The sequence below is a fragment of the Vigna unguiculata genome, chromosome 9, assembly GCF_037176805.1.
Source record: "Vigna unguiculata cultivar grain cowpea cultivar isolate G323 ecotype 2 chromosome 9, ASM3717680v1, whole genome shotgun sequence".
Lineage (NCBI taxonomy): Eukaryota > Viridiplantae > Streptophyta > Magnoliopsida > Fabales > Fabaceae > Vigna > Vigna unguiculata.
This window is the reverse complement of record NC_140800.1, coordinates 2,933,438-2,957,867: the sequence shown is the minus strand read 5'-3', so window position 1 is coordinate 2,957,867 and position 24,430 is coordinate 2,933,438. Positions and strand designations below refer to the sequence as shown.

General features: G+C 26.5%; 1 protein-coding gene across 1 annotated transcript; it reads right to left on the bottom strand.

Moving 5' to 3' along the window:
* Positions 1-19,488: 19,488 nt before the first annotated feature.
* LOC114162232 (cytokinin dehydrogenase 3-like) lies at positions 19,489-23,510 on the bottom strand. Its single transcript, XM_028046050.2, has 5 exons — positions 22,738-23,510; positions 21,715-21,842; positions 20,765-21,043; positions 20,349-20,617; positions 19,489-20,257 (listed from the first exon to the last, which is right to left on the bottom strand). The coding sequence occupies exons 1-5, from the start codon at positions 23,384-23,386 to the stop codon at positions 19,966-19,968; spliced, it is 1,617 nt and encodes a 538-aa protein (XP_027901851.1). The 5' UTR covers positions 23,387-23,510; the 3' UTR covers positions 19,489-19,965.
* Between the last annotated feature and the right edge of the window lie 920 nt (positions 23,511-24,430).

Here is a 24,430-nt window from a genome sequence, read left to right as displayed (position 1 = left end):
AAATTTCTACTCTTCTCACTAAACACTTTTATATTTGCTTCCTTTTAGGCCACATATGTTTAGAACAAGAACCTTCTCTCTAAATTACAAACATCATTAATTATAGAAAAAAAAGTTATATTTAAAGTATTATAATAAAGTTCTTAAATAATAATCCACTGTCAAAAAATTGTCACTACAGTGATCAATATAGATGTCAATTTCAAAAATAAAAATAAAATTGTTACTAAAATAGTCACTATTATAAATAAAAAATTATAATTGGTCACTAAATTGGTCTTTAAAATTAGTTTCCAAAATTTTGACTATCAAAGAAATTAGTTTCTAAATTGATTACTAAAAATTAGCTATCAAAATTTTGACTATCAAAGTAATTAATTTCTAAATTAGCCTTTAATCAATTTGTGACCTATTATAAATTTTTATTCATAATAATAATAACTATTTTTAACCAATGATCTTTAGTTTTGTAAATTTGTATCTAAATTGGTCACTATAGTGACTAATGATTTTTTTTAAATAATTATATTTTGACTCCCACAATTTAATTTCCATCTTGTATTTTCTCTCGTGACTTAATGTGGAACATTGATTAATATACTACTATATTTTTCTTTGAAAGAATTAATACTCAATACTAAGTCACGTCAGAAATACAAAATAGGAATCAAATGATAAGATTCAAAAATATCATTGTCTATTTTTTTTTATTTCTAAAATTAGTTTCTAATGGAAAATTTTCTTCTAAGGAAGGTAACATATATTTAATTGTTACATAGAAATGGAAGATTCAATCTTTTTTTTTTGTTTTAATTAATGAACTTATTAAGTGTTAAATTATTTGTTCTAACAACCTTTTGATAAATACTTGTTTGTTTGCACTTTATATTTTAAGCAAACATTAAGAAGAAAGAGATAGAAGCTTAGCCTACTGATAAATACTTCTTATTAATTAATAGTAATCCTGTTTATATTATTATAACATCTACTCATTCATTATGCTGTGTGTGCCAATATAGATTAAAAAAGTTCTCAAAAGAGACATCTAAATTAACCTATTTGTTTACCAATAATATTGTAACTTTGACTCTGATTTTTTTAGTTTAATTTGTACTGAGTCGCTGCATCAACTTTTGTAACTCTCCTAAATTATTTAGCAATAAACGAAAAATCAACTTGTAGTTTTATTTTATTTGTTCATATACGTGGATTAAGTGGTAATGTTAGTACTAAAGTTGTTGATTTACAATTGACTATTTTGAAAATTCATGTATGAGTTTTAGAATGCAGCAGCCACGTTTGATTAATCTTAAATGCATGTAAGATTCTGCAACTACCGTTAGCTTCTTCTTCTGTAATGTGGTCCATAACACTATATTTGGGATATAAGACAAAAAGAAATAAATAACTATAAAAAAATTCTACTGGTCTCTGAATATTCATGCTGTGTTTGACCTGGTTGATTAGTTAATAATTAAGAAAAGCAGAGAATAAAATTGAAACCTGGTAAGATAAATAAGCGAGTAAATTAAAAGGATTTAATTAACTGATAAACTGATTAACACATACGAAATAACATAAAATACACATTAATTTTTTCAATAACATATATACAATTAAATTCGTTATATATTTGCAATAATAACAGAGGATAGTGTAATTTATAAGAAAATAAAAAGGTGAATAAATACATAGTATAATTTGAGTTAAGTTTAAAATAAATAAATAAATAAATTTTAAATAATTACTTATATAAGAAATAGATAAATTTTGTTTACTAAAAAAAAGTGTTTATTTTTAAAATAATAGAAATAGAGACAAACACATAAAAATGTTAAAAGAACTATTTAATTTTATTGAAAAAAAACACCCTTTAAAAAAAACATAAACAATTTATATCAAAATACAAATCAAATCGTGATGGAACAAAAATGAAAAATCCATAAAGCCAAAATCGTAGGAATAGAAATTTAGGTAAACTAATCTCGTGTTAGGAAAGAAAACTATCTCCAAGACAATTAGGTATCTCGTTTCAACTAACAAAAGTTAACTTATTATACCCAAAAACATTAATTATGTCTCTTATGTATGTGTGAAGCTTCGCAAAGGGATATTCCCTGATGCTACACAATATTTCAAGTTACAATTTTTAAATTTTCCATAGCATTTTATTCTTAACTAAGTTAATTCAACCTTACAACTAGGGATAATCAAGTTAGAACAATATCCTTATTTAATATATTTATTATTAATGATAAAAAAATACAGTAATAATTAATAATAAACAAGAAGCATATAGAGTGCATAATGTAAGTTTCAAAGTTATCTAAAAATAGTTATAATATACTTTGACAATTTGGTAGTATTAAGTTGATGTTTTTTAAAATTAAATTATATATATATATATATATATATATATATATATATATATAATATTGTTAAAATAAAATTATTAAGGAGTGCTTTGTTGGTAAAGGATATTAAAATATAATTCATCTAAAAATTTCACCATTATGATCCCGGAAAATATCAACAATATATTAACTCTAGTAGAGTTGTTAGAGTTGCATTTGATGGGAGATATGATATACTAACAACTTGTTAAAATAATATATTAATATGAATATTCGAATTCATAAGATAATTTTTAAATATTATATTATTTTACTATTATAATAAAATTCAAATGCTTCTATCTGAAGAAAAAAAATGTCAAAATATAATTTTTTTTCCTAAAAACATTTAAAACTTTAAACTCATCACAATAGTATTCATACAAAAGTAATAAAATGACAGCCGGGAACTTTCCAGAGATAATTCTATCACCAACTGTTAACTTATCATTCAAGTTTTTAGAAAGTTCTAGAAAATAAATTTCCTATAAACTACGAGAATGAACAATGTCCAGAAAAGTAAGAAAAAAAAGTATTATGTGTAGAATAATCTTTATGTTTAAAAAGTAAGTTTTAGAAAATTCCAGATCAAATATATATATATATATATATAATATGGCATTTTCTATTGAAGCAAGTTTATTAAAATTAATAAGTTTTTTATTAAATTAATTTTTATCTCATTTAAATTCTTTTAGATGAGATTACAAAATAATTTTTATGGCAAATATTCGTAGTGATCAAAATAAAAATAAAGTTCTTAATAAGAAAAATATTGAAAAATGTTTAGAATTTGATTTTATATATTTATAATTTTTTATTTAAATATGTGAAATTGAATTGTTTTTAGAAAAGATAAATTTTTAAAATTTATTGAGCAATATCGATTTTGGACTATCCGAGATTCTAATAACGAAACAAGTGGAAATTGTTTGTTAAATTCCCTTGCTTAGCAGTTACACAGAAGGAGAGGGAGAAAAAGATCATGGGTTTAGGTCGAGAGTTCAATTTCTTGATGAAAATATGTTAATTGATGCGTAATCTTATTTAGAAATGTTGATTGAAAATATTATCGAGAGATAAATAACTAAGAAGTTTTTTAAAATTTTCTTGAAAATGTAATGAATAATATTAAAAAATATTATTAATCATGAAAACATTGAAAACAATATATAGAAAATCAATTTAAGACATCTTAATCGATTATGTCTACAGTTAATTATTTTGTTCTTAATCAATAAGTTAAATGTGCATTGAAAAAAAGAAGAAGAGAGAATCATTTACATATTAAATAATTGATTACACATTTATCTTTGGAAATCAATTATAAAATAATCCATGATTACTAAAGATATATTACTTAACTAATGCTAATGAATTTTAAGTGATAATCAATTAATATGTTTTAATTTCTAAAAAATATTTAAAAATATTTTATAAAAACTTTTAAGTAAAAATCAAGTGAGAATGCTTCTTATTTTAAGATAAATACATGATTCATACTCATTCAATCACAAAAGCTATAAACTATCAATACATTTGTAATCTTCAAGATCCTTAATAATCATTTAATCAACAAAGATTGAGAGTTTACATTAGGTAAAAAAAAATGATAGTTCTACAAGTTTTTTGTATTTAATAGTGTAATAGTCTAAGATACAAATTTAATTTTAATGAGATAATTGTTAAGAGAGATATTCTTAGAAGTTACATTTATTCTTGACAGAAAATAAGTTAATCAATTCACAAACGGATTACTATATTCTTATATAGAGACTTTGGCTTATTATACTCTTATGTAGAAAAAATTGAACTTCAACATCCAGTTATAATTTTTGATTTAATAATAAATATTTAATTAAAGAAAGATGGAATAAAAATTAATAAATGATAAAACAAAGGTGTAAGAAAGTGTGGCTGTAAATAATAGACTATTGGTTGAGAAGTTGGAGAGTGATGTGGTGTACACTTAGTGGACTCATGTTCTGTCGGTGAAGGAAGTGAGACTCTAGGAAAAAAGAAAAGAGAAAAAAACATTGTTATTTTTTTGTTTAACTTGAAAAGAAATGTTATTTTTTGGTTTAATTTGAAAAAAAACATATTTACAACTTTATTACCATTTCTTTTATTATTACCACCAGATTGAAATCATTAATAAGTTGTTATAAAATTATGTTTATTCATTAACATATATATACATTAACAAAACATATATACTTCTCTTTACCTAAAATTTTGTAAGAATTTTTTTTCTACTATTTTACCTAAAAATTTTAATTGATAAGTAAATTTGTTTGTGAATAATTATTAATCACTAAATTATAAAATTTTTAAATATTTCCTGAAAAAAAATTTTGTATGCAAGATATTTTAAAAAAATGACAATAAATTATTATAAACTATTATTCATAGTAAGTAAAATATGTGAGTATTTTTTAAGAAAATTTTTTCAAAATAAATTAGTAAAAAAATGTGTTTTTTAACGTTATTTTTAGATATTTTATATAGTGTAAATATAAATAACGACATAATTAACTATTTGGAATAAATTAAAAATTAAAAATTAAAATTTATTGAAAACTGAAAATATTATTTACTTTATTTATTTTTAAACCTAAAATGCAATTATTGGAGACAGATAATATAACATCTCGTACCAAGACTTTCGAAATTGAGAAAGGTTGTGATTGAAGCAAACCTCTTTCGGCATGGGCTTTTCATTATTGCCAAAGGAAGCTTCCACGCATTAAAATTTTGAATCTGTTAGTCTGTTCTAACCCTGCACAATTCTCCAAATTGGTACATTAGTCGTGACTCGTTTTATTTTTTATTTTTTAAAAGATTAAATTTTTTATATTATATTTTTGTAAAGATGTAAATACATAATTTATACTTTTACAAATTAAATTTCAAATATTAGTTATAATAGAATAATTTAACATGTAAATATAATAATTTATTCAATTAAAAATATTAGTTAATCAATTAAAAATTTTAAAAATATTTATATGATTAAATATGTTTTTAATATTTATTTATAGAGTTAAATATGTTTTTGGTCCTTCAATTTTTAGTAAAAATTGGAATTAGTTCCTCTTAGAAACATTTAACCAATTTAGTCTCTCATATTTATGAATTTAGTTCTTTAAACCAAATTTCTTAAGTTTATTTGATATTTCAAACACATTTCATCATAGTATTTTAGTTTGTTTACACAGTTTGACACATGTTCACTTCAATAGATAGTAGGTGAGAAACTCGTTTGAAACGTCAAAATAAACTTAATAAAATTTGATTAAAATGACTAAATTCACACATTTACAAAGTTGAAAGACTAGGTAAAAGTTTTTAAGATTGACTAATTCTTATTTTCACTAAAAGTTAAAGTACTAAAAACATATTTAACCCTTATTTATAAGTATATATAAACAAATTTAAAAAAAAAAAACTAAAAACAAAAACAAAAAAAAGTGGCGAGGGTTAGATCGCCCTTTGATGGAATGAGTTACAATTTCTAGCATTTTTTTTTTTAACGAGTCATCCTGACCTGTTTTTAACCGGTCAAGGATGAACCAACCCAAAAAATAAATGTATCCAATCCGTTTTACCACTCATAATATATATATATATATATATATATATATATATATATATATATTCCATCTCATTCATAATTAAAAAAAAATCAAGTATTACACACATACTCGTACCCATTTGGGATTTTCCACCTAAGAAAGAACAGATTCAAAGAATATCTACAAAGACAGTTTATATGACATTCATACTTTTAAGTACAATATTCTAACGAAGTTTTAGACCATAATAACATACAATATTTTAGATATAATGATTAATCCTAATCATAACAATATTACCACACCAGACTCGAGGTAGAAACAAATAATGAATATTTATTTATATCACAAAATTGATTTTAAATAAATATTTTGAAATATAATAATTAAATTATAATTATATATAATTTTTTTTCAAGCATATAAATTATATTTTAGATTTATGAAAATATAATATAATTTTGACATTATATTTTTAAAACATTGAATTCCAATTTAAAACTAAAATTTTTGAAATTGATAATGTGAAAGAGATATAAAAAAACACCTAAAACTATTGTCATTGACCAAAAGTTCAACAAAATGAACGTTTATTAAGAAATGACTTAAAAAAACATTTTCGTTTGAGATAAATATTATTCTAAATTATATATTCAGTGAGAATGACCAGCAGGGTTAAGTCTAAGTCTATCATAGCAACTATTTTCTCCCACAAAGCGACAAATTAACGTTCAAATTTTGATTAAAAAATGTTCTTTTATTTAATACATATTTAGATAATTCCTCCAAGCACACTTTAAAGAAAAATAATAAACTTTTTACATAAATTAAAAATTTAGATAAACGGTATAGAATATCCTGTAAATTATATTAAGTATAAATTAGTTTTAATTTATGAAAAACCTTGTGGTTTAATTTTGAAAATACTTATAAATAATTATTTAAGAATACAAATTAAATAGTTGTATAATTACTTTATACAATTAAAAATGACATATGATTAAACATAAGATACAATTCTATATTTATTAAATTTAATAATAATAAAATTATCTAGTTAAATAAAATATATATAAAAAAAACAGATATGAAAGGTATGTTATGTTTGCATGTGTTCCAAAAACTGAATGAGACGACATCTCACAATTAGTCTTCTTCCCGGGACCATAGTCTTTAGGTTAGAATTGACCTAATTTTGCAAGGTTGAGAAGGGTGACTATTCCTTATACTATTTTTTTTTCTTTTTTTTTTTTTTTTGTTACCAAAAACAACAGCCACCAATTTGGAAGATGGTAACATGAACATATAAGTCAATTAATTAAGGTCATGTACAACTATATGCTCTTCTTTTAATTATAAGGTTATTTTCTGCATCATATTTCAATTGGATTTTAATTTCCGTTTCTAATTAAAATATTTTTTCACATTGGTAGTTTTTTTCTTTTTAATTTTAGAGTTAAATATGTTTTTTTTTCTTCAAGAATAACAATAAAAATTAGTTTATCTTTAAGACTTTAAATTTTTTGACCCATTTAGTCTCATATTTAAAACTTGTAAATATAAATGTAAATATAAATTATTTTTACAATATAACATAATTTTTATTTATTTATTTTATAATTATTTTTTTTATTATCAATAACTATTTTAGTTAAAAAAATTAGTTAAATGTTAAAAAGATGATAAAAAACACGATTAAATTTTATATAAATATCACTTATAAATAATAAAATTGATATGTTAATCATTTTAATTTAAAAAATAGTTACTTATTAAAAAGTAAAGTTGGAAAACAAAATCTGGACGCCAGAAAATGAATCCATGGTACAAATTTAAATTTATTTTCAACCTATTTTTTTGTCTCTATGCCTTTTTCTTTGTGTGTTTTTTTTATATGAATCTGTTTTCGTTTGGTTATTGAGAATATTTGGTTGTGACTTACAATATTATTTAAAGTAAAATCAGAAATATTTATGTAGACCTAGTAAATTAATTATTGTCATATAAAAAAATATATAATTAAAAAAAATTAAATATAAATAATTTTATGAAGATAATTTAAGAAACTGTGTAGCTATTTTGATAGGTTATGTCGTTAATTTTTTTAAGAAATAATATCGGTTTAACAAGCTAATCAATATCATATGTTAAAATGAATGTATTCAACTAAAATCAAGATTATGTCGTACTTAAAATCTAGGACATGTACAATGTTAACTCTATAGTCCCAAGTAATTCTGTAAAAATAATATAAATAAGTGATAATATTAATATATACATTATTTATTAATTACATAATTATTATTTTATTTACTTTCAAATTGACTTGAAGTAACGTGGTTGCAAATTCTCTCGGTCTCGGTTCTTGGTCGAAGTAGGATAAAAAAGACAAAAGCGTCTAAAACATGTTTTTGTAAAGATAGAACAAGTTAAAGAAATTGTAATATATTTCATTAAATAAAAACAGAGTTGAATTAAAAATCAGAAAAAAATTATAATTTTTTTTAATCTCCTTGATATAGTTAATCATAAAGTTATGCAAAACTATTTTGAAAAACCTTATATACTAATTTGGTTTTTTATTTTGGTCTAATTTCTTGAATTTAATTCTTATTTTGTTATCGTGTCTGATTATATCTAACTATTTTGTTAGTTTTTGTATAATTTATTCATTTTGTTAACACCATCTAAATTAATATCGTTAACAGTAAAATAGATAATGTGGTCGATTAATATTACATGACACATGATAGTCATTATTAATTCTCGTTAATCATTTAAATAAAATTAGTAAAAAAAATTAAATTGAATAAAATTGACAAAAATTAGGACTTAATTGAAAAAAAAAATAACATTAAGAATAAATTAACAAAACTAACAAAAATAGAACATAATGTGTAATATAACCTTAAAAAAAGTATTTATTTTTGTTTTTTTGAAAAATTACTTATTTTAAGTTTAAAACCACGTGTTTATTATAACTTAAGATAAAACTGAAAACGAGTTCCAGATGTGATAATTTGTTTGTCATGTGTCAAAAAGAACTAACGACGTTCAATATTAAGGACCAATTCCAAGTATTTCAAAATATGAGAGACCATACCTAAATAGAACAAACGTTATATGATGGATGAAAACCAAAATTGCTTAATACTTGAGGAATTAAAAATATAATTAACGTTTAGGCCTTGTTCTTTTGAGTATATTTAATGTTCAAGGGGAATGGAGAGGAAGGAATAGAGGGTGAGCACCATGTTGTTCTTTTTGGGGGTGATGTAAGGGAATGACAAGTGTGGAATAGAAGGATTGTTAAAAAATTTCATCCACTATTATTGAAAAGATCATAGAGTAATGGATGAGAAATTATCACTTTATGCTAATTATATTTATTTTAGTCATGTTTATTGTTTGAAAAACTATTTGTATGTATAGTTTTTTAATTTGTACATAAATTTATCTTTTACTCTTAAACTATTTTGTTAATAAATTTTTCAATAAAATTTTGTTTTCAAATATTTGTTAATTATTTAATAAAATAGTTAAAAAAATGATTGTAATTTATTATGTCTTTAAATTTTGATATGTTTTTTTACGTGTGAAAATATTATTTATTTTAAATCTTTTAGATAATTTAGTTTATTATATTTAGCAATTTTAATTTTTAAAAAATAAATATATGTAATTTTAGTTTTAATATATTAATAAAATTAAAAAAAAAATATTAATAAACATCTAAAAATCTAAAAGTTAAGAATATATTAACAATATATAATTTTATAAAATTTGAAGAAAATAAAACAAATTTATAAAAACCATTACCTATATACCTATATTATTAACAAATCAAATTAAAAAATATGTCCATATCAAATAAACCAAAATTTTTATACTTCAAAGAATACAATTAAAAAAAAGTATGAAACGTAAGTAAACTATTTCAATGTATAAATTAAATTAGTAATGTCAAATATAATTTCATACCAAATAAATTTTATTATTTATTTTTTATAAATATATTTTTTGTTAATTTAGATAATCAATAAAAATTAAATAAATTATTCTAAATTATGTTTATAACATTTTATATTATTTTTAACATTAAAAATATTTTAATATTTTTTTTTTATTTATTAAAAATTGTTTTAATATGTCATATAATTGAATTCAATTACAAACTTTAAAAAAATTTAGTCTTTAATTTATTTTAAAAATGACTTTTTAACCGATTAAAAAGAAGAACATAAAATTTATCCTCTAATTCAATGGATCTATTCAGAGGCGGAACAAGGTTGTGACATAGGGGAGCCAGGGCTCCCCCAACCATTTCTATTTTTGCTTTTTTTGTTATTTAAAAAATAATATTTATATATTATTATTTTATTTACATTAATTGATTTTTATTTTACTTTATTTTATATATTTTAAAAAAAATATTTATATACTCATATTTTATTTATATATAATTACTATTATTATCTTATTTATATTAATTTAGTTTGAATTTTTTTTAAATTTAAAAATCATATTTTTTTTCTCTATTATAATTTTTTATATTTTTTTATTTGGTTTTTCTCTTTCATGTTTTCATCTCTTTCTCTCATTTTATTTTCATCTCAATTTTCATCATCATTTCTTTATTATTTTTAAAATCAAATTATACTACGACAAAATTGAAAAGTTAATGAATGTTTTGAATAAAAATGATGTAAGAAATTACTTTCTTTTAATTAAAAATAATAATTTATATATAACAAATATAATTTGATCCCCTTAAATTTTTGTCAAGTTCCGTCACTGGATCTATTTCTCTTCTTCTCTCTTTAATCTTTCTGCTCAAAATAACACATCCTTCGAAAAGAATCATGATAATCAGTGCACGAGAATCGAAGTAAAAACATGCAGACGCAGATGGAGGCCATTTGGATAAAATTGGGAATTGATCCTTTTGAAAAAGGCAGAGAAGAGGAAGCAGCCTTGAAGATGGGTCTGTCCTTTGCTTTAATCAGTCACGCATTCTCATTCACGATTCAATAATCTAATGTTCAGCGACACACAATCACAATACAACACCCAATCTTTTCGATGTTCAAAGGTATGTTTCTTCTGCATTCTAACCAACCCTTCTTTTTCTTCTTCTTCTAGAACTTATTCTACTCAAATGGGCTCCACCTCTCTGTTTTTTCGTAACTTTAGAAGTCGTATTTTCCTTGAAGGGAAAGTGAAGGTTTGTTTCAGTATGGTAACTATTGGGCAAAGTTTGATGATTTACATGCTGTACTTCAACATTCCCATGATTCTTTCTCCTTACCTGTGAATAATTCTACCAACAAGTGTCTGTTGGAAAATGGGAACAAGTGTCACTCTATAAGTTAGCTTTTAGAAGAAGCTTGGTTTAGAACCAAACTCAGATTCTAAGAATTAGAGCTTAGATTAGATATGTTATTATGCAACGGTGTACTCAGAAAAACCCAGATTCTAAATTCACAATATGATACAACTGAAATAATGTATGTAAATGAAGAATAAACCTCAGTTTATATAACTTAGATTTTATGATCAAGTTGGACTCAAATCCAAATTCTAAGAATGCGAGAAGAATGTTTTGAGAGATCTTATACCATTATATTTAGTGTCTGTTGATATTTGATGATTTGTTGATAGAGTTTGGCCTTCTATTAGACAGGTTTATGTAAGGATAGGGAAATATTATAACTTGTAACTCACATATATCAGAATTGGTTTAGGGAGGATCAGGTTTCTCAGACTATTTTTTTTTCATTCTTCACTAATATATTTCCTCTTTATTCTTTGGGCAAACCTTCTGTCTCTCTTCTCAGCAAATTTGATTTCTGTTCTTAACAATTATTTTATTATAGGAATTTTTCCTTTAGCTATACTTTTAAGGGAGATTATGTATTGGCTTTTTTCAGATTCAATAAAATAGATTGAATCTAATATCCTAATCTATTTTAATTAGTGTCAAATTGAATTGGATTTTTCCAATCCAATTTAAATTAAATGAAATTTATTTTGCATCATTTTTTCAAAATTAAATTTGAATTGACTATACTTGAATTCGATTTGACCATAAACAATCTCATGTGTTAAGTCTTACTTGTTATGTGCTTGATGTAAACCTAATTCGACATTATCAAACTTGATTTGAGTTGAATTTGTGATTTGGTTCATCCAAACTTTGGTTAGGCTTGATTTAGTCTAATATAAGCTTGACTTGACTCAATTTAGAATAACTCGAGTTCAATATATTAAGTCAATTATAATTATAACGTGCTAATATAAATGAATTTTGGAAGATGAACACTAGCAAAATGAAGTATTAAGTTCGGGTGTAGACAATTTGAATTTAGATGAAAACTTGGTTTCAATCCAAGTTGAGATGGTAAAACTCTAAATAAACATGATCTAGACATTAGTGATTGGAATTGTACAAGATATAGAGTTGGAAATGATGGAGATGAAAGTCAATTATGATTTCTACTTGACAAAGATTATTTGTTTTGGATAAATTGTTTTTTTGTAATTAGGATACAAATCTTCTTTGGAAATACGAAGCTATTAGTTAACTATTTTATAATTAGGAAGAAGTTATTGCTACGTAACTTGAATGTGTTCTTTATATCTATTGATTTATTTCTTTATATGTTTATTATATTTATTGTTTTGTTTGTCATTATACCTTAAAAAATTCAATTATAACTTTTGAGTGAGATGTAGTACTTTATGTATGCGTATATGAACTTCATGTAGAATCTTACCACTGGCGTTAACATCTACAATTTCGTTTGTAATTTTGAGTAAAATCTCAATTTTGACTCACTTGATTACATGTACACAACATCAATATGAAAATGAAGATTAGTTATGTATAAAATGGTGTTGAAATTATCCTTCGTGCCTTTATCTAAACTTGGCTTATATTCCTTCTCGAAAACCATTATTTCCACTTCATTTGTCATGCATAGTGCTTAAATTGGTAATTGAGAATTGTTTTGTATAGTTTTTATTTGTGTAAATTCCTTTTGATAGTTGACAGCACTTGTGGTGTGACACTAAAAAGGCAAAAGGTCTCATAATAATTGTTTTTGAATTATTATGACTCATCCATAAATGGTGTTCTTCATTTGACTAGTCAATTTTCTCTTCCATCGAGTTAAAACAAGATTCGGAGTAATTATGCTTTCAGGTTGAATGCATATTTCGTTGGTTTGAAATGGATTTGGTTTTCAATTGATTATGCTATTACTGTGATGTGTTTGATATTATTCTCTCATGGTGCTTAGGTATCTGAATTTATCTGAATTGGGTATCATTCAATATAGTGCGGATCCTATTATTAGTTTACGAAAATATAAAAAATCATTGTTCATGGTTGGTGCTTACTACATGCTTGTGAAAATGTTTCGGAAGGTGATGCAATTTTTTTTAAGGATAGTTCTAACTGTTAGTTATTAACTTTTTTTTTTAATTATTTTTTATTTGTAAAAGATTTTGTTGAGACACTTTTGTTTATTGTCAAGTGAGAATAATGGTTTGAAAAATATTGACACTTCCACCCTTATTAGCTGTGAAATAACTATTATTTAATTATATATAGAGAAAAAGTAGTAAAATTCAATTGTTATCCTTCCTCTAATTTTCATAGTAAAATTCAATGAAGTTTGCTAGGTTTGCTTCAATACACACACTTATAAAGACACTAAAAGAAATTGCACCGTTTATCTTAACAAGTATGAAAAAAAAAGAAAAAAGATTAAGGTCGTTTAAGTTTAACTTTGATCTTTGTAAAAGTCTTGACCTACTTTATCTATTCGTGTCACATACTCTTAAAAGATATTAAAAGATATTGTATTGCATGTTTTCATCAAACTTGATGAAGATTTTATTCTCTCTCGTTTTGTGTACATGATATTATCTTTCTCGAGCATAACAAAATAAACACAAGATTGGAGGATAACCAAGAATGAGGAAATATAGAATTGGTTTAAAAGTTGTGCACATTTACTACCAAGGTACATTATATAATCATATATTAAGAAAAAAGAAGTGGCTACTATGAGGATGAAAAATAAACTTAGCATTCTTAGAATTTATTTTCGTATTAATAAAAATATACAGATTGATTAAACATGAAATATGAATAAGAGTAATAATCATTTTTTAAATTACTTAAGTTCGTTTGTGTAATAATTTATTTTGAAATTTATATTATTATAAACATATTATTTAATAATTATTTAAATAGGTGTGAGCGGAAACATATTGTTTATATAGTTTACCTATATTAAGAACATGGATAGATATACATTTTTATTTTGAAGATAAAGATAAATATAGTCAAACTATAATTTTTCTGTTTTGATTTTACATGCTTTACAAACTTTCTCATGTTTTTCTTATATGTTTCTCTACTAATTTTTTCTTATTCAAAAATAAAAAATTATTTATTTTAAATACGTGATTAAGCTCCATTTAACATTTAAGTGGATATGTGTAGAAATAAGGGTATTTTGGATCACTTGAATTACGAAAATGACAATTAAAATGAAAATACCCTTATATGTTAAATGAAAATATAATTTGATTACTATTTATATTATTATATCATAAATACCCTTATATTTTCTTTAAAATGAAAATAGTCAGTCGTCGTCATTAATCGATTACTATTTAATAAAATTATAAATTGAACAATTTCGAAAGTAATTTTGATTAATTAAGAATTTATGAACAGTTATATAAAATATACAATAATTTATTTTGTGCCTATAAAATGAATTTAAATTGAGTGATTTAGGGACAAATTAAATTGCCAATTATAACTAAAGTTAATATTGGAATCAAGATGATTGGATTTTATTAATTAGTTGAATTCAAATATACAAAGGAGTATAGAAATATCAACTTAAAAAGACTTTATTTAATTTTTCAATTCTTAGTTATCGAAACCAATCCACATCCCAATAAATTTTGGAAGTAATATTAATTGAATTTGGACCCAAATATAAAAACGAATATTAAATATAAACTTAAAAAATGAATTTTATGTAATTTTTCAATTCCTTATTTATTATGATTGAAATACCAATGCAGAAGTTTTTAATAATAGTTAAAACTTCATTTGAAAATAAAAGAATATTTGTGACACATGATGAAACTAAAAAAAGTGTCATGTTAAGAATTGATTATAATAATCAGTGAACAAATCATAGTCTTAACATAATTTTATGTTTTGTTGTCTCAATGGGATTATTATGTTGGAAGGAAATTTTTATAGTGCTGGAAATTGCTATAAAACTCGTGAATTGTGTGTAACATGTTGAGTGTTATCATTATTTTGATTTATTTCTATTTTCAAAGTAAGAGATATAAATGATAGTAAAAAATTTATTTAAATTTTGTGCTTTGGTCAAACTTAAATAAATAAAACTCTTTGTTTACCTATTCGAGTCTTTAATGAAATAGTTTCCTTCTACTTCTATATATAGACCCAAAGTCCAAAAGAATTTTTTTTTTCACATTACAATACGATAAAATGAAATTGGTCGAGTTTAGTAAATTGTGAGAATGTGTATTATCTTAGAAGTCTTGTAGATTATAATCACAATCTCTATGTTTTTTTTTTCAACAATAAATAATATGTAAATGAAAAATATTTAGGATGTTATCCTTTTTAAAAAGTAGAAATCAAAGTTCACAAAATGAATTAAGGATGAAAATATAACAATGTACTCGAATAAAGTTTTTTTTTATTTTTATCAGCATGTACTCAAATAAAGTGATCCACTCATCTCAAATATATATATATTTTTTTGAAACCTCTTAATATCCTGCATAAATATTATAATCTTCAATTAAAAGATTTAAATTTTTCGTCATGGTCTTGTTAAGTAGACTTTCTAAATTTTGGTTAACTAAAATTAAATTTTATAATTACTGTTGAGAAGTAAATTTTTAGTTTAAATCAATTTTAATGATAGATGTAACAAGTCATAAATTTTTTTAAGATAGATTCTAACCGATAACTGTATATCATATAAAAAAATTGAATTTTAAATTTAGTTCAACTCTAAAAAATAAACTTGTAAAATAAGATTTAGGTGGACTAGAAAAATAAACTTGTAAAATAAGATTTGTTTTGGCTTGTATATTATAAATTCGAAACTTATCTTGTGGACGTGAGACTTTTACCAATTACGTATCTTATCATTCGATTACATTGATAAGGAATAAAGAGAAAAAAAAAATCCATAACTTACACACTCACTGATTTATCTAACAAGAGAGAGGATTATCAAATTAGAAGAAAAACTCTTGTATCATGATAAAAAAGAATTAATATCCACTAATTAAACACTAGAATTTTTTTCATTAATATCAATACGAAAATAAGGTATAATAGTTATGCATACTGATTCAAAAACTCCATTTCAGACTTAAAATTTGGAAAGACATTTTATGATAGATATAGTTGAGCATAAAATAGAAAGTGATTTATAGAATCTTTGAGTGTGGCATCTAATTATTATGTTAGGCTACATCTATTAAGCTATATATTAATACAAGATATAGCTTCTGATCCTACCCAAAAGCAAAACGAATCCCTGAGATCAGAAAATCCTCCAAAGCAAACTTAAACAACAAACTCTAACTTAATTTACTAAATCACCCAATTTCTTTATAACTTTCAACAATTAAACTAATACCAACATGTTTGGAAGTGGAAAACAAACGGGTAACAAAGTGATTCAGCGCTGAGGATTTGCGGAAAGCGACAAAGAAGTTACGATTTGGTTATGATTACGTGGTGGTATCATGATTTAATTAATGAAAAACATGTTACATTAATTGTTGTCGTAAAATCTATCGTCGTTAACACACATAATTTCATGGTATCACCGTGTGTGAATGTTGGAATTTCGTGTCCTAGATTTTGCACAACAACAATTAAAGCATTGATTCTCTATAGGCAGCAAGAAAAAGTCAACAAAATGATGAGGCTACTAACTTTTTCTGTCTCCTTGTTGCCTGTAAGCTGGAATTAAGTGTTGCATTGCCTCTTTTCTTCACAATTACTCATTTCTTTATTTAATTAATTAATTAATTAATTAATGAAACTTAATTATAAGGTCCCAAATGTGGCCGCAAAGCACGTTGTTAACACAAAAGTAAAGGGAAAAAAAGTTTCACTTTATTATGGAATCTTTTAGTTAATTAACAATAAACGATAGCAACAAATTCAATGCTCTTATTGATGGATAACACGAAGGATGAGGTTTTGCTTTAATTTAAATCAACACTAATTATTTGATTAGAACAAGAACTTTGCCTAATACTTTGTCACAACAAAGCCACTCACTCGTGGGTCTGTCTCATACCCCAAAAGCAAAAAGTTATTCCTATTCGATCCAACACTGCTTTTTTGTTTTTAATTATTATTGTCTCTTAAATATTCCAACACATTTAAGATATTCCAATTTGTCATGTGAAATGTTAGTTTTTAATTGGCGGCATTTACGTTGTACTAATTATACCAAACATGTTGTGAACCCCTTTTTCGGAAAAAGAAAAAATGCAAAGTAGAATAAATCTATTACAGCGCACTACGAGGAATAAATCCCTCAAATGTAAAGGTGTTAGGTTTTGAATCTAGGGCATTTTATACCTCCCCAAACTTTAAGAATAGGTCTACCAAAATTATACCTTTAATAGGTGCAGAAACATTTCTATGAAATCGCTAAGTTTTGATTAGAGTATTTAAACAAGGCTAATCAGTGTTCTAAATTTAAGAAATCGAAAGAGATTTTTTTTTTTAGATACTCATAATCTCTCTCTTTGCAGTTTTCCACAATTTCTAATAAAAAAAATCATTTTATTTCTTTAATAAATGGTTCTAGGACATGCAAGTGCTTTAAACAATGAGGCCATGCATGATGCATGGCCACTCAGCAAAAATCAACGTTCTTATATTTACTATATTTGCATTTGTTGTCTGTTATTTATAAATATTTTTCAAAATTTGTATGTTTGTGAATAATTAGAGTATTTGGTTTTCCATTACGATTTTAGCTAGAACATATTAATTGTTTTGGGCGTTTTTCTTCTACCTGTAGGAAGTATATTTTATTTTCTAACTAAAACTATTGGAAATTCTTGGCAAAAATAGAGCTTTTATATATAACGTTTTTGAATGGTTCAATAACATCTAAATAAGTGAGTTTATCTAATTTAATATTATAAGATTGACTTATAAAATAAAAATTAGATTTTATTTATATATTATAATTCGATAATTATTGATGTTGGATTTGTAGCATTCATATTAGATAAGAAAAATTATTAAAAGCCAAAAGCTAACAAATATCATGGTGGTTTCTATTAATCAAGAAAAAAAAACTGAGAAAAAAGAAACTAAGAATATGATATAAAAAAATGCTATTAAATTGTTAAAAAAAAAATCATCTAACATATCTATGGGACTTCATTTTATAATTATTGTCGTCGTTGCTGTATTCCTTCATTATCACGAAGACACACATTTCTGGATTTTTGTATTCTTGTTGTCTAGTTGCAATTGACTTGATTATTTTATTTCTTATGAGGAAATTAATTAAAATCCAATTAAAACTTTAAATTAAAATATTCATCACTGCCACTTGTGTGTCCTTTCAGTGATATACTACAATATCCCCAAATTCTTCGCAAAATCGAGATACGTAGATTGCATTCCTTGGTTACTGCAATGATTCATGTCTAAACTCGTTTTATTTTAATGAAATATGATATTTCCCCATAACAGAAGGTTAATCCCTTCTAAAAGTAAGAAAAAAAAAATCTTTATCGTGCTTTTAAAGTGTTGGATGTTTTAAAGTGATAGGTTGAGAAACTTTAACATCAATTAGTCATGAATAGTTTTATATCAAAGATTAAAATATTCAATCTAAAAAACTTAAGGATATATATATATATATATATATATATATATATATATATATATATATATATATATATATATATATCATGTGAGTTTTTTATTTACTAATGCATTATTTATCTTTCCTATTTTAAGTTGATATACAGAACTTTAAATTAACTTTGTTAAATTTAAAAAAATTACAATTGTATCGAACTTGATTTAAACTATATACTTCATGGATTATACACAACAGCATTTGTTTATTGGACGATTCTTTAGATTAATTAAGGAGTAATGAGTTGTATTCTCTTGTAAAGCAGCATAATCTTTTTAATGATATATAATTAAGAGGAAGGATCTCGCAATGGAGATTAATTATAGTATTTGAAGGCATTTGGCGTTATCACATCTATCTAGCAACCTACGATGATTTATTATTATGCCATACAGCTAGGACTCTCAATTTCGACACAATAATGATGTTCCTCCTTAACCTAGGATCTCAATTATTGCTAGGGTGCCCATGTTCAAAATTAGGAAGGCAAAACCAAAACTATAGCAATAATAATGCCACCAAACAAACTCATTGCACACATTAATTAACAATTTATGTAGGATTAGAACAACGTGATCAAAATCAAATCAACCCTCCACATATTCATCAAGTTCTAAACTACTCTCAATGAGTTTAAACTTGAAATCTTAATAAACTCATATTTGAGAGACAGAAGAAGATGAAAATTGAAACTTTTTATCAGATGAAAAACTAAGCATGGAATTGATCTGTGTGTGGTGATGATGATAGACAAACGAAAGAGAGTGAGGGAAAAGAAAGGTACAGCTAGCTGTGTGCATCTTTCACACATGATTTTGTCAACCTAACGTATCTAAAGTATGTGTAACCTGATCTACATATATGCCAAAGTCATGCAGCTTTTAACCCCACCCTCTTAACAAAAACAAGTACAAACCCTATCATCTCAACTCTGGGTCCTATGTGTACACTTAGGGTAGTCCCACCATATTTTTTATTTGGGGGGAAAATATTATAAAAAAACCTAGTTTAATTGTTAAAGATTCTTTGTCCAGGTGATAGAATCATTCTTGGATCAAACTGGTGTTTTCTTTCTACAAAAGTCCTCCATTTAGGGCCAAAATGGTTTGTCCAATCTTCTTGTGTGCGGTAGTGGGGAAGATATTGCTTAATCTTGATCCCAGCATCATTACAAAACTGCACAATTTCTTTATTTTGAGTATCATACTCTTTCCAATTATCAAACCCACTTGAATGCAAAAACCCAACTGTGTAGAAGATATCCTCGTCTGGTATTGATGCTGACATCCTATTGTCCCACCTGAATCAAGGTTTTTACAATTTCAATTCAGTAAAGAAAACAACAGTGACATAAATTGAGGTTAATCAGTTAAGTAGTTCAGCTCAATTACTTGTTTCTGTTCATGGGATAAACCAAGACAGGTCCTGTGGTGATGTTTCGTTTAAGGATGATGTTCTTGAACACGCCCGAGTCAAAATCCATGATTTGAGATTTGGGTATGAACAAATTGAGCCAAGGGTGAGGAACATCCCACAGTCCTTGTGACTGTAGCTTCAACTCTCCACTTCGGACTCTGTTCAAGAACTCAACGTACGAGACGTCTTTTTCGTAGTAAAATCCAGGGATGTAGCTCAATCCATGGAGTAAAACTTGGAGTTCCTACACCAACATGAAAATAAGAATGTTACTTACAACATTAAAGTTATAATAACATGGAGTGTGACAAGGGGTTATTTGGAAGATATATAGGACAAGAGAAACGAAAGGACACATCATGAAGGCAATTGCACATGAATGGAGACGTACCTTGTCCACATTGTTTTCACTTTGGCCATCATAATATTTGGCAACTTCTAGGCAATAGAGGACTCTGTGTTGAGTTACTTGTGAAATTATTCGACCATGGTCGGCTAAAGGGAAGAAAGAAGATCTCCAATTATTTATGGGCCCTTGGTGCATTAGCAACGATCCTTCCACATAATCCAGACCAATAATGTTTTGTTTCCTTCCAGTGATTGAGATTAATTGTTCTTGGTCTTTGGTAAAAGCAGAAAAGTCGCTGTACAAAAGTCTAACCCATTTAACCTGCCAATAATAAAAATAAAAGAAATTCACCCTATCATTAATTAACTCATTATCGTACCAATGAAAAACAATAATGATCACATGATTATAGTTTATGCAGTGAGTCCCATCAAATAGTACTGCTGGAGTACTTATGTGAAATTCAATTCCATCTTCTCACTCACCAACTTTCTTATCCTTTCTAGTGGAAACATATTAATGTATGGGCCTATGTTCTTGGTAGTATTTTCAAAATACAGTTGTTATATCAGTTGATTTTTTATAAAGAAAAAATTAGAGGTTGAATCGTTGACGAGAGAGGGTAATAGGAGCCTAATTATTGGTCGGTTTAGTCACTGTGTATATTTCAAAAGACTTTGAGTTATATGATATAGGTACATTTTTCCAGCACACATTTTAATGGGTTTTCGATTTGAAGAAATCCACGTTGTTCACCTGTAACTCGTCTGGTTTTCGTTTTCATGTGTGTCTCTCATGGATGACATAATGTGAAACTTATGTGTGTGTCAAGAAAAATGGTGACATAAAGGTTTTAGGACAAGGACATTTGATGCTTCCGTAAAGCTTGATGGTTGAATAATATAGCATGTAGAATTGGCGTCACTATGTGAAATGTTGGAAGAAGAAGCTACAAGACAAAGTCCTAGTCAATTCTGAAGATTTAAACGTACCCTCTTGGGAGCTGGCGCAAGAGCAATTCTTGCCCTTGTTATAATTCCAAATTGTCCTAAACCTCCAAGAACACCGTGAAACAACTCCGAATTTGTCTGAGAGGAGCAGGTCACAGATTCTCCCTTTCCTGAATCAAACCAAAACTTCATTAAAACAAAAACAATAATAATCATAATATATATAATTGCTTGCATGCATGCACATGTTCTTTTAACAAACATTTCAAATCAAAATTCAGCTGCCGGTTATTGTTTTTAATAAAACAATTGACGAAAGAACGACTTGGACCAATAGTATATGAACATGTTCTAAAAAAACAAGTCACCGCGTGAACTGAATCCACAGTTAAGAAGTTTTCAAACATGCTTGCTAAAACATTCACCAAAAATTGTAGACCAAGACTCGATTCCGGTGTTAGATTATAACAATATAAAACGAAATCAAGTTTGTCAAACACATATAATTCGAATAAAAAACAAGGAACACAGGTCCGAAAAGCAAGGTTTTATAAATTTCAATCGCAATCACAGTCTGATGCATTACAGCACTTGTCAATTTTCTTTCCTTTAAAATATGAACAAAGGGCACTTTAAAATACCCGAAGTTGCAATGAAGTTCTGAAAACATTCACAACCACGGCACGTTGGTTACCTCAATTAGAGTTATGAATATTAAAAAAAACTTAATTTTTGTTTTTTCAAAGCAACTCATCGTAACCATTATTTTATCTCCTTTCCCCTCCCAAACCCCCTCTTTCCTTCCTTTCCAAGCTGTGACACTTTCCAAGGTGCCCAATGAAAAATTCTCACAATATTAAAACACCGACTATTTAAATCTAAGAGCTTTGACACTCCCAATAAAGAAAACTTAGATAAAACTTCACTTTATGCAGTCATTTCCTCGTCAGAGTTGAAGTTGTATCTGAAGGTTGAAGTGATATAAAGAAGAATATTTAGGTTTGTTGGAGTTACTGTTAGGTATATAGTGAGTGAGTATAGTGAGGAGAAAAGAAAGTGTGATACCAGTGATGACATCGAGTTCACGAACGGTGGAGATTTGAGGACCATAGCGGAAGGTTTGGCCACTGATGCCGGCATTGGAGAGAGTTCCTCCGACTGTCAAGTAGAGGTAATCGGTCCAAGAGAGAGGTGCAAGTCCATGCTCGAGCGTGGCGTGAAGAACATCGATCCAAAGTTGTTCCCCTCCGACATCAGCGTAGTGAAAGTAACCAACCGAAGGGTCCACCGTGTTGCCCACCCTTATCCCCACCCCACTGCCCCTCTCTCTGAACCCTGCCATGTCCACCACCACGCCGCCACGTGCCATCGCCTGCCCCCGCGTGGAGTGCCCTTGTCCCCTCGCCGCCACCTTGAAGGGGACAGCGCCCCTGTACGACGCCTTGATCAGCCGCGCGATGTCCTGCGCCGACGCCGGGTGGAACACCGCCAGTGGGACTTCCCGCGCTATGTTGCCGTAGTCCTTGGAAGCTCTTCCCTGAAGAGCTTCGGAGTCTCCTCGGAGCTTGTCGAAGACATCCTCGTCTACCCCGGCAAGCTCGGCAGGTAAAACAGCCTTCCATTGGGAGGTTTTTCCGACAGTGGAGATCAAACGCGTGATGGTTATGAGCAGGAGGATGAAGTATGTGGGAGAAGGGTGGTTCTCAGCTACCATTTTTGTGGTTTGGAGGGAGAGAATGAGAATGGGAGAAGAAAGAAGAGAGAGTGATTTTTTGTTTCAGTGTGGATGGAATTGTTTGGTTGTTGGTGTTTGTTGTAGTGGGGAATGGAGGTGGAGGAGGTAGGGGGCTATATATAGAATGGAAGAGTACTTTGCATGATAAAAGAGGATATGGGAAAATATTTAATTTCAGAAACACATGTAGAGATAGAGAGAGAATGGGGTGGTTTCATTTTTCATTCAATTCATTTTTTTTCTTAAATACAGTAAATGTAAAATAGTTATCATTTGATTTTATCATATTTTAAAAAGTATATAATATTTTAATTACTTCCACACATTTTTGTTGTAAATTAAAAAAAGAGGGGGAGAGAAATTAAATATGTTTACTGCTTCCTATATTATTTTTCACTGGGATTGAACAATATTCAAACCAAATCATACATTGTAAAACAAAAATTTTAAATTGGGTGTGCCAAATGTCAAACTAAAAGATACGATGGAGAGATTGCATTTGGTCCTTCTTGGGAAAAGTCGTGAAGTATTTTGTGTGAAGCAATTAAACTGAGCAGAAGCAATTAATGAAGTGTTAATTAGGCCTTCCAACAGTTGCTTTGCTTCCTTTTCTGTGATTGCGTTTGTCTCATCATCATAATCACCACCAGCAAAAAACAGAAGCCACAAGCTTCTTCTTCCATTGTTGACCGTGGCATAGTAAAATAAATAAATAATATTGCAGCTGAATTGGAGCCGTTGGATTCTTATCTTAGGGTCAAAGATGGGTCAAAATTAGTCAATTGAAACAGGCTTCATATTTTATAATATTAGAAAATGAAGTTTTGAAATTTTAAGAATTTAAAGAGAGAGTCAAAATGGGGTAATTATCAGAAGGATCTCAGAAGATTTTCTTTCCCCGGGACCATGGACTTCTTCCCTTTGGATGAAACTATATACTGCATTAAACTTTTGTAATTCATGGAATGGTGATGTCAATGGGAAGTGAGAGAGACATCACACCAGATTTTCTTGGGGCCAAGA

Coding starts and splice junctions, on each gene's coding strand:
- LOC114162232 (XM_028046050.2), bottom strand. CDS start 23,386: ATGGTAGCTGAGAACCACCCTTCTCCCACATACTTCATCCTCCTGCTC. Junction 21,044..21,714: donor TTGCGCCAGCTCCCAAGAGG/GTACGTTTAAAT, acceptor TATTATTGGCAG/GTTAAATGGGTTAGACTTTT. Junction 20,258..20,348: donor TATCCCATGAACAGAAACAA/GTAATTGAGCTG, acceptor ACCTTGATTCAG/GTGGGACAATAGGATGTCAG.